This window comes from Crocuta crocuta, unplaced genomic scaffold (assembly GCF_008692635.1).
Source record: "Crocuta crocuta isolate KB4526 unplaced genomic scaffold, BGI_CrCroc_1.0 scaffold25, whole genome shotgun sequence".
NCBI lineage: Eukaryota > Metazoa > Chordata > Mammalia > Carnivora > Hyaenidae > Crocuta > Crocuta crocuta.
The window spans coordinates 19764997-19777082 of record NW_027532015.1 but is presented as its reverse complement, the minus strand read 5'-3'; the positions used below and the strand labels follow the sequence as shown (position 1 = coordinate 19777082).

Below are 12086 nucleotides of genomic sequence, written 5' to 3'. Positions count from 1 at the left end.
TGAAAATGACCTGCCCCCTCCAAACCAACTTTGAAAAAGAACAAAGTTGGAGGGCTTAGAGTTCCTGATTTCAAGTCTTATTTTAAAGCTACAGTAATTGGAGTCCCTGGGTGGTTCCATTTGTTAAGTGTTTGACTTTGGCTCAGATCATGATCTCATAGTTTATGAGTTTGAGCTACACATCAGGCTCTCTGCTGCCACTTTACTTTGGATCCTCTGTTCTCCTCTCTCTCTGTCCCTCCCCTGCTCATGCTCATGCACACGTACTCTCTCACAAAAATAAATCAAAAATTTTAAAAATTAAAAAATAAAGATACAGTAATCAAAACAGAATGACATTGGTATAAAGACTAATAACTGGATGAATGGAGCAGAATACAGAGTGAGCAATAATTGGGCTTCTGGTTTCTGACAAAGGTGCAAAAGCAATTAAGGAGTAAGAACAGCTTTTGCAACAAATTGTGCTGAAATAATTGAATATCTGTATGCAAAAAAAATGTACCCATACATCTCACCATATACAAAAACTAACTCACAATAGATCATAATCCTAAATGTACAAGCTAAAATGACAAAACTTTTAGAGGAAAACATAAGAGAAAATCTTTGTGACATTGAGTTAGTTGGTCAAAGATTTCTTAGGTATGGACGTGAAAAGCACAAACCTTAGAATAAATTGGTTAACTGGACTTCACTAACATTTAAAATCTCTGTGTTTTCAAAGACATTGGTAAGTGAATGAAAAGACAAAGCTAGAACGGGGGAAAATCCTTCCAAATCATATGTGTGATAATTGACTTGTATCCAGAATATATGAAGAACTCTCAAAACTCAATAAGAAAACAAATAATCCAATTTTTTAACATGCAAAAGTGTTGAACAGACACTTCACAAATAAGACACATAAAATGGAAAATAGGCACATGAAAAGATGTTCAACATCATTAGGGAAATGCATATTAAAACCACAGTGGGAGACTACTACATATCATTAGAATGGCCAAAATTAAAAAAAAACAAACAACAAAAAACATAGCAAGTGTCAGTATGTGAAGAAACTAAAATTCTTTTTTTTTAAACTTTAAAAATGTTTATTTATTTTTGAGACAGAGACAGAGAGACAGACCATAAGCAGGGAAAGGACAGAGAGGGGGAGACATAGAATCCGAAGCAGGCTCCAGGCTCTGAGCTGTCAGCACAGAATCCAACAGGGGCCTCAAACCCGCCAACTGAGAGATCATGACCTGAGCAGATGTTGGACGCTTAACTGACTGAGCCACCAGGCGCCCCAAAATTAAAATTCTTATTACACTGCTGGTAGAGATATAAATGGTATGACTTAGTTTGGAAAAGAGGTTGACAATTACTTAAGAAGTTAAACAAACACTCACCATATGATCCAGCCATTCTGTTCCTAGGAGTCTACCCAAGAGAAATGAGAGTGCATGTCCACCTAAAGAATTGGGAGAGGGGCGCTTGGGTGGCTCCATCAGTTAAGCGTCAGACTTCAGCTCAGGTCATGACCTCACGGTTTGTGGGTTCAAGCCCTGCATCAGGCTATGTGCTGACAGCTCAGAGCCTGGAGCCTGCTTTGGATTCTGTGTCTCCCTCTCTCTGCCCTTCTCCTGCTTGCGCTCTCTCTCTTTCTAAAAATAAATAAACATTTTTTAAAAATTAAAAAAAAAAAAAAGAATTGTGCAGGAATGTTCATAGCAGCTATATCTGTAGTAGCCTATGATGGAAAACAACCCAAATGGCCACCAAAAGGCAATGGGTAAAAAGTGGATATGTACACAATGCAATGCTATTCAGAAACATAAAGCAATATTGATACATACAACAATATAATCGATTCAAAATACATATGCTAAGTGAAAGAAGCTAGAAAAAAAAGAGATATGCTGTATAACTCCATGTGTATAAAATTCTAAAAAATGCAAACATATATAGTAACAGATATTAGGTCGATGGTTGACTGGGGACTGGGCGAGCAGGAGGGTAGGAGCAGACATGGGAAAGGAACAGGAGAAAACTGTTTGGGGGGGTGGGTTCATCCTTTGATTATGATGATGAGGTTGCAGACATATACATACAAAACTTATCGAGTCGTACGGTTTATTGTATCAATTATATTCCAAAAGAGCCTTTTTAAGAAAAGAAAAAACTTTATATCCACTTCACCAATTGTGCTCTCTTAGAAATTTCCATGTGGATCAGAATTAGCTCATAGCCAGTAACTGACACCACTGCTCACCCTCCCCTTCTTGTAAGTTTCTTTGCAAACATTTCCCAACACTGCATCCTGTGGGCTCCTCTCCCACCCCGCAGAGCCCTCTGGTTTTCTCCCCTGGTTCTCACCCTGCTTCCCATGTCTTAAGTCAGAGCATTTTTTTTGTTTTTGTTTTCAACATAAGTGACAGAAAGAGACAGAATGTGAGCTGGGGAGGAGCAGAGAGAGAGGGAGACACAGAATCCGAAGTAGGCTCCAGGGTCTGAGCTGTCAGCACAGAGCCTGACGTGGGGCTTGAACCCACAAACTGTGAGCTCATGACCTGAGCTGAAGTAGAATGCTTAAGCCACTGAGCCACCGGGGCGCCCCTAAGTGACACTGTTCTTTAGGGTATGCAACTGGCGTCTATTTTATCTTCATGCACCCTCTTTCCTGAGCGATCTCTCCACCTACTTAGCCCCAGTCACCATCTGTTCTCTAAGAAGTCCCATCTACACTGTAGAAGACTGTCACGTGTTTATTTAAGGGGGTCATTCCTCAGTTCTCCATCCCCAAACTCAGCTCAAATACAATCCTTTTCATGAACTTGGCCCTAATTCCCTAACTGGAGTTAATCAGTCTCTTTTCAATGCTTCCCTTCCACTTTATATGCCACCCCAGGAGCTTATATTAATATCATTTCTATATTTGCCTGTTACTCTTACTTACCTTTTCTAGGCATTCAGTGAAGGCTTGAATGTTGAATGGAATGAAATGGAAAGAGAGAACATGACAAATCGTCTGCCTAACAGCTGCCTAACATCTCCCTGGTAATGTCACCTGCTCATGGTGTTTCTTTGTAGACTGACACTTTACAAATTAGCCTCCTGTTCAAGCTGAGAGAGCACCAGAGAGCCATCTCGTTGGAAAGCACTCAAGAGAAGAAACAGCAGCACCACTCAAGGGTTTGTCGAGGGGGAGAAGAGAAGCAAATAAAGTACGACAGATGCTGACCTAATCTTGGCTATTCTAAATGATTCTTCCTGCAATTAAGATGTCTCTCCTCTGAGAGGAAGCTCTTTATTGTTCACTGCTTAGAAATGCCAGCCACGCATCCCAGAGACGCTCCCCATTCTTATGATTTTATAAATTAGGGTGTCGAGTTTATAGGAGGATTAAGGCTGTGTGTGGGATAGCACCAGCACGTGAGAAGAGACATGAACCCAAGAAGGTGGCTTGTCAATTTCTCCTCCCAATTTCCCAAATTCTCCAGAGGGTTCTTTCATTATGGCAAGGATTCTTTCCATTGCTTTGAGTGCAGTAGACCCATCTCTTGCCAGTGGCAACTCAACTTAGTCAACAAGTCAGCGTCAACATCATTTATTGCCTTTTCTTTTCCCAGAATCTTTGTAGTTACCACTCAAACCACAACACTATCATTCAGAGGCCACCTTTCTACTGCTAGTGGTGGGCCACAGAACTGTGTAAGTAGAAGATAATTAGGAATACAAACTAATAAGGCAGGAGGCAAAAGCTGATGCATTGAGGGACGAAGGAAAAGGGGCCATAAAAGCATCCATTCCATCACTTTCGCTTGGGGCCATTACTTCTTTTTGTGTCTGCTTCCTCTCTCAGAAGGCAGACACCATGATTTACTATTCTTGGTACATCCAGCATCTAGCCAAGAGGTTGGATTCTAGTAGAATTAAANCTTTTTGTGTCTGCTTCCTCTCTCAGAAGGCAGACACCATGATTTACTATTCTTGGTACATCCAGCATCTAGCCACGAGGTTGGATTCTAGTAGAATTAAATATTTATTTATTTATTTANACAGTTTGTTCTCAGCATTCAAGAGTCTCTCATGGTTTGCCTCTCTCCCTTTCCCCCCTTCTTCTCCCCCATGGTCCTCTGTTAAGTTCCTCCTAATCCTCCTATACGAGCAAACATGATATTTGTCCTTCTCTGCCTGACTTATTTTGCTCAGCATAACACCCTCAAGGTCCATCCATGTTGCTAAACAAGGCCAGATTTCATTCTTTCTCATTGCCATGTAGTAGAATTAAATATTTATTGAATATATACATACACCAAGTGCACCTCTCAGAAAACTATTCAGAGCAGGACATACTAGGAGGAGTTTTTACCTATGGAAAGAATATGGTTCCTCCTTCCTTGATATTAGTTGTATCAACTACGTGTGAAGGAAAATCCATTTTTTCTAGACACAGGTTCACAGGTACATACACATGGCTACTAAGTAATTTTCAACTCTGAAATTAAGAAAATGCATGAAAAATTCTTCCCATGCCTGGGCATATGTAAGTAGAATATATGTAACAATGAGATTAGCTTGGAGTCAGGTACTATTCCTTCCAGATAAACTGAATACAAAGGAATCTCGGCCTCCTGGTGTCATTCCTCACCCTGCCAGATAAATGCTCCTCTCTGGAATGGTTTGGAAGAATTGCATTTCAATTCCTCCACACTTCGTAGCTGAGTTACAGAGTAACCCACTAGCAAGCCTCTCAGCATTCACAGGGCTGTTGAAATAGAGCAAAGTCCACAAAATTTCCACTGAGATGTGCTGAGCAAAGGCCGGAGGCCCAGAAGGAAACAAATACAGACTCTGAGCGAAGCTGCTGTCAACCCGAGTGCAGACCCGCTGGCCCCCGGGGGCTGGGTGATTGGAATGAGCCCTGTGCTGTCCTCATTCCTGAGGGAGCTCCCCGGCTGGTTCCTGTTCGCTGGGGTCTTCCTGCCTATGACTTTGCTGCTGCTCCTCCTCATCGCCTACTTCAGGATCAAACTGATGGAGGGTAAGTGTGAAGCCACACAGGGCAGGGGCTCGAAGCCCTTTCCCATGGCTCACCTGCACAAGCCAATGCACGGTCCGCATTTCTGGGGGGCCTCGGGCGACACATGGTTGTGATTTGCAGGTACTTCTCACTAAGCGCTCTCTCACCACAGGTTCACTGGTATGCAGGCAATTCAATGCTTTCAGCAGTGTGGACGGTGCAGGGGCTGTGCAGGCCCGCCGTGGGGACCCCTAACCATAGCGTCTCATGGACAGTCCAACCCTGAATTAGCAATTCTTACATGTGACTGTTTTTCTCTCTCTCTCAGGGCAATATATTACACAAACATTAAAACATATATCATGGTCTGCCCTCTCTACATGACACGTAGGTGTGTATGCCATGAGTGTGCGTACACACACTTCATTCTCACCCACCGCATCTCTATTAAGAAGATGTGCCGGGGCGCCTGGGTGGCTCAGTCGGTTGAACATCTGACTCTTGATTTTGAATCAGGTCATGATCCCAGGCTTGTGGGATCTCTGCACTGAGCATGGAGCCTACTTGGGCTTCTCTCTTCCTTTCCCTCTGTCCCTCTCCTCAGGTCGCACTCTCTAAAATAAAATAATAATAATAATAAATTTTTTTTAAAAAGAAAGAAAATGTGCCAGATATTGTGCTGTCACAGTGCTTGGCAAATGTCAAGCCCTAATAGGTAGTCAATGGCTTGGTGTAAAATTTCCATGAAACTATAGTCTTTTTTTAGTGTTTATTTATTAACTTTTTGAGAGAGAGAAGAGACAGAGAGGTCGAGGCAGAGACAGAGAGAGACAGAGAATCCCAAGTAGGCTTTGCACTGTCAGCACAGAGCCCAATGCAGGGCTCAAACCCATGGATAGTGAGATCATGACCTGAGCCGAAATCAAAAGTCAGATGCTTAACTGACTGAGCCACCCAGGGACCCCCATGAGACTGTAGTCTCAAGGAAAAACAAAACAAAACTCAGGAAGCTCAAAGTGATTCGGACATAGATGACAATTGGGTCCTAGTTTGATACTGGTTATTCTGCTATAATTAAAGTAATGAAACTGAACTTTGACTTCATAGACTATTAGTAATGTGCCCAGCAAACACTAGATTAATATCATAAAGGTAGTTATTTTAGCAATAGCAACAAAAACTAGTCATATTTAAAATTTTGGATGGTGTCAGGGGCGCTTGGGTGGCTCAGTTGATTGAGCACCTGACCCACGTTTCATGGGTTCGAACCCCACATCGGGCTCTGTGCTGACAGCTCAGAGCTTGGAGCCTGCTTCAGATTCTGTGTTTTCCTATGTCTCTGCCCCTCACTCCCTCTCTCTCTCTTTCTCTCTCTCAAAAATATTACAATTAACTAAAAAATTTTTAAATAAAATAAAATAAATAAAATGTGGGATGGTGTCATATTAAAGCACTATTTAAAACAAATTTGAAAAGTGTTCCTTCTCCACTAAAGTTTGCCGAGTCCAAGCAACACCTTCATGGATCCCATGCTGCAAACAGATGTTCAGAATCTTGAATGAGGAATGCCCTTACACAGACCTAAAACCAAACAGAAGTACAACTGGGGATATTTCTAAGATGAGATTTAGAACATCAAGAAATCCTAGAGGACAGGGAGCTCATTTCTAAAAGTTTCCAATCACACCATACTCAGACTCTAGCCTTTCATTTTTTTGGTCTCATTTTTATGATTAGGTCTCTCGTTGAGTGTCCCCAGCTGTATTCTGTCTTGCTCTACAGCATTTATGCGTTACATCCTTTTCTTTATTAAATTAGTTTTTCCGCAAGACCAGTCTACTGGTTATCTGCCACACAGCCATTCATTAACACTGAGCCCTGGAAAAGAGCCTCTGAAAAAGGAAGAGAAAATCAGAAACCCCCAGGACACCAGGTTACCTCGGGATTTTTAGTCTTCCAAACTGGTTTAATGTGCCCCCTGCAAACATGTCCATTTTGAAAGTCTTTTAAAGGTATTGCAATGGCCACTGTCATGCACACGCATGCCAGGCCCCCGGTGACACTAAGCGCCCTATGGAGCAGTAACAGGATGCTGATGTCAGCCAGAGACTTGAATTGTTCATGTCACTCTCAAGTTTCATCTCTGGCTGCCTTTTCAGGTAGACAAAATGTTCGGTATCTCAAAAATGTATCAAGCATTAAATTTGGCAAAACCAAATGAAAATAGACTCATGGATTCCCAAGTCTCTTACCAGCCTCTACTTATCAGTTATTATAGGTCAGATCAATTCAGTAGGATGCCTGGTGTTTGGGCATACTCTTGAACAAAAGATGAAGCTTGGTTTTATAGCCTTATTTATCCCTGGGTGACATTTGGGAGAAGACATCTTTAATCTGCAAAAATTAAAATTAAATGGGTCTACAGTATTTTGCTTAGATATTTAGATAATATAGAGAATTATGAGGTACAGACACATCAATCACATTCCTTCAGAAGGCCCTGGAAAAGGCAGCCTGCCCTTGAATATGTGGCCTGGCATCACAGGGGACCGAGGTAGGACAAAATGTAGGCAATGTGCTGCACACAGTGCCAGGCGCCAAGGTCATGCTCAGCATGTGTGTTATAATCATTGCACAGTGACACCCCTCCTTCTTTGGCACCTCCCTGCCCATGTAAGTTATCTAGAGATTAAAGCCTCTGATATTTGCAACACAGCATTTAAACCAAAGGAAAACGGGAAGTTTAGCCCTCTACAGTGAGGGCCAATGCCCCCTGGGTAGAGGTCTTTCACCAACTTTGGCACTTGCTCCAAACTTGCACCATACTCCTGGGGAGGAAGGGTCCCCATTCATTCATTCAGCACCTATTTGAGAATCTACCCTATGCCAGGGATTGTCCTAGATACTGACACAGATTTTCACTGTGGGCTTTTAGAACTAAGAGAACAATCCCAAGTCTAGAAAACCACAAAAGTCATCCCACAAAATTGGTAGAAGTTGAAGGAGAGACATTGCAGATGTCTATTTTTCTGGCTCTGGCCTCATTAGATATCTGGTCAATGGCTTTAAGAATGACCTGCCCTTCTCCCTAAATCTTCTCCCAAAGTTAGAGCAGAGCATTCCATCAGAAGCAGAACCCTCTAAACAGTTCACGGGCACCCACAGTGATGTAATAAGCCACCATTTTCAGTGGTTTTTCTCCATTGTCCCCTTTTGTTGGTTCTCCCTGAAGTGTGCCTGGAGCTTCCGGGCTACAGGTGAGGAGCCCAGGAAGGGTGAGTGAGCAGGTGGAAGGAGCCAGCAAAACTCTCTGCATCAATCACTTAATATAGTAGGGGTCCCATTTATTGTTGGAAAGAATACTAAGGACCGTTGGCACTCTGTTACCAGCGGCCTTCCAAGGAACCATCTGGAGGACATCAGGGGAGGATTGTCCAGCTGATGGGGCCAAAGAAGTCTCCCTGTTGTCAGTTTTCATTCAGTTGAGACTGGGTCCCAAGTGCGGTGGGGTGAGGAGGGTGGGGGCCCTGGGCACTATTCCTTGTAGGTACCTGGCCAGGATGGCAGCTGAGGGGCAGCCTGCAACACATCAGTCTCTCAAGAATTTTCTATTAAACCATGCCTTGCTTATCTTTCTCTCTTCTCCCAAGCAGGAACTGTGCATCCTTTTTTGGAATAATTCCTGATTACGTTTTCCAGACAACCTTAGACTAAGCATATTTTCACTTTTACGTAGATCTGTTCCCTTTCTATTCCAAACATTCCTTAAAAAAACACACACACACAAAACTTCAAGAACATGTAGCTTTTTAAAAATGTAGCTGCTTTCCTAAGTGTAAGTAGTCATATCTCTTCTATAGTTTGAGGGCAATTGAGATCACTTGGCCCCAAATAAAATATCGCCAGTTTGTATCTCTATTTAGCAATTCCCACTTAAAAACTGTAACCAGATGGTCAAATGTCATGTCATTAATCTTCCAACTGGGGTTATGGCAAGTGTAACCATTCCTATTTTGTTCCTGTAAAGAAAGGGACATTGACAGATTAACTGGTGTGTTCACAGAACCCCAGAGTCCTGCATTTGGAAACAGAAAATCAGCTCGCCTGCACCATACATCCTAGTCCATCAGACAAAAGAGCCATTTTAAGATGTGATGGAAAGCATGCGGAGGTACTGTAATCACTCAACATTAATCCCTACACTTGAAGCCTTAGGAAGTAATGGTGCATGTAAATTTAATTAGTATGTAGAGAACATCAATTTTCTCACAAAGGAAGAAAGAAAATTCTCTAGCATCCTGCACTCTTCAATCTCTGTCAATTGCCTTGAGTAGTAGCTCTTGAGGTGGACATCTGAAACTTGAACTTTCTATGCGCCAAATCTTTCGTCAACCACTACAATGAACACTTCTTTCCTTCTAGAGTAGAAGTTTTGATTATCTTATCTCCCCAAGTCCCAGATTCCTAAATCTCTACTTTCAGTGCTGTTCTTTGCCCTCTAAATATCATCACCCTGATCAAGAACAAAATGCTGTCCAAATAACCAATATTGCCAAAAATAATCATTGTTTTTTTTTTTTTTAAAAGTATCTATTGAATGCCTGAGAGCTCATATGGAGTGAGACCCAAGATAAGGTCCGGAAAGTGGTCACATTCTGGCCTTCAGCAATTTACATTCTAAGACAATTCAAGCATTGAAAATGTGCAGGTTGCTAGACACTGTTCACTGAACTTCATATATACGTTTTAGTAGTCAGCAATCAAAAGGGAAAAAGATAAGTATTTGGAAAAATCAGAATAATTTAGTTATTATTATGAATAGGTTAGTAGTATGAAATTGTTAAGAGCTCAGGCTATAGGGTCAAACCAAATGGGGATCAAATTCCAGATCTGTAACAATGGCCACCTAGCCTTTTGAACCTTCAGTTTCTTCATCTGTAAAATGGAATAATAGCAGGAGGGGCAGCTGGTGCATCAGTCAGTAGAGCGTCTGACTCTTGGTTTCAGATCAGGTCACGATCCAAGGATTATGGGATTGAGTCTTGCATCGGGTTCCTTGCTGAGTGTGAAGCCTGCTTAAGATTCTCTCTCTCTCTCTCTCTCTCTCTGTCTCTCTGTCTCTCTCTCTCTCTGCCCCTCTCCCCCACTGGCATGCTCTCTCTCTCTCAAAAAATAAAATAAATAGAATAATAGCAGGAAGGAGCTATAAGATTGCTGTGGGGATTAAATGAGATCATACATACAAATTTCTTAACAATGCCTGTTCTCAAAACTGTTAGTCATTATGACCCTGCTAGCTTATAAATTCCAAGAAGCAGTGTTTGTGTCCTTATGATAGCTATTATTAAAATTACCTTATAATAATTAAATTGCCCAAATCACTCACCTAGAAAGTGGTAGAGAGAGAAATTGAACCCTGGCTGGCCAACCCCAGGGCTAGCCTTCTCAGCCAACACACAACTCCTGGAGTATTGAACACAGATGATGGGTTCAACAGATATCTGTTGATTGGATGAAACCATTTGGACCAGGCAAATAAGCTTACGGCCAGTATGAAGGCAACTGTGGGAGAATTTTAAACATGGCAAGGATTTTAGAAAAGCTTTGAGATGATTTGATCTTTTTATATTAACAGGACTAATTAAAAAAATTTAATGTTTTCATTTATTTCTGAGAGAAAGAGAGACAGCATGAGCAGGGGAGGGTCAGAGAGAGAGAGAGACAAAGAATTCGAAGCAATCTCCAGGTTCTGAGCTAGCTGTCAGCACAGAGCCCGATGTGGGGCTCCAACCTATGAACCTTAAGATCATGACCTGAGCCAAAGTCAGGTGCTTAGCTGACTGAGCCACCCAGATGCCCCAGGACTAATTTTTTTAATGTTTATTTTTAAGAGAGAGAGCAAGCAAGGGGAGAGGCAGAGAGGGAGGAAGACACAGAATTAGAAGCAGGCTCTGGGCTCTGAGCTGTCAGCACAGAGCCCCATGCTGGTCTCAAACCCACAAGCTGTGAGATCATGACCTGAGCTGAGGATGGATACTTAACAAACTGAGCCACCCAGGCACCCCCAGGAGTGATTCTTTTGGTGATTCCTTAGCATAAAGACTTAGCCCTGAGGCAAGGAGGTTGCATCTCTTCACCTGTGGCTCAATAGGGAAAACTTCCTTGCCTACAGAGTTTCCACAATTAACAAACTCAGGTGTTTTCAAGGCCACATGCCCATCTCACCTATCTAATGTCTCTCTGCACTTTCCTTAACAGACCAATTAGGTATAACAATGGCCACGTTGCAAGCTCTTTCAGAAGGGTAAATTATTGCTCTTGCTCTCCGTGTTGTGCCTTGCACCAGACACTATGTACTGGAGAGAGAACTCCTTGCGGATTGATGACCTTCCTCTTGGTCTCTCTAGTTCTCCAACCCTACAGTTATTCAGGCCACCCATTTTCAGTTCTACACTTTGTATCCTGGCTCCTCATTCAAAGCAGTTGTGCACAGTTAGTCTTTGGTAATTAGAAATAGAAAGGAAGGGGCGTCTGACTTTTGATTTTGGCTCAGGTCATGATCTCACAGTTCACAACACTGAGCCCTGAATTCAGCTCTGCACTGTGAGCACAGGGATTCTCTCTCTCCCTCTGTCTCTGTCCCTCCCCACCTCGAAGTAAATAAATAAACATTTAAAAAAATAATAATAAAATACAAAGGAAGAGAGGTGCCTGGGTGGCTCAGTTAGTGGAGCATCTGACTCTTGATTTTGGCTCAGGTCATGATCTCAGGGCCATGGGATCGAATCCTATGTCAGCTTCCACACTGAGTGTGGAGCATACTTGGGATTCTCTCTCTCTCTACCTCTACCCCTCTCCCCCACTTGCGTATGCGCTAAAATAAAATAAAATAAAATAAAATAAAATAGTAAAGCGAAAAAGAAAGAGAAATCACTCCATTTCAGTGAGTTTATTATCTAAATCATGGGCCATCTCAAGCAACATCTTTTAATGAGCAATAATCCTGGGGAGCCTGGGTGGCTCAGTCAGTTGAGCGTCCGACTTTGGCTCAGGTCATGATCTCACAGTTCGTGGGTTGGAG

The 12086-nt window shown here is 42.3% G+C and overlaps 1 protein-coding gene across 1 annotated transcript in view; it reads left to right on the top strand.

Moving 5' to 3' along the window:
* Positions 1-1967: 1967 nt before the first annotated feature.
* The window catches only part of SMLR1 (small leucine rich protein 1), a 13124-nt gene continuing 3005 nt past the window's right edge, over positions 1968-12086 (top strand). The window contains exons 1-2 of the mRNA XM_077775990.1: positions 1968-1998; positions 4790-5026. Coding sequence (XP_077632116.1) covers positions 1968-1998; positions 4790-5026 — 268 coding nt within the window. The remainder of the gene's footprint in view (positions 1999-4789; positions 5027-12086) is intronic.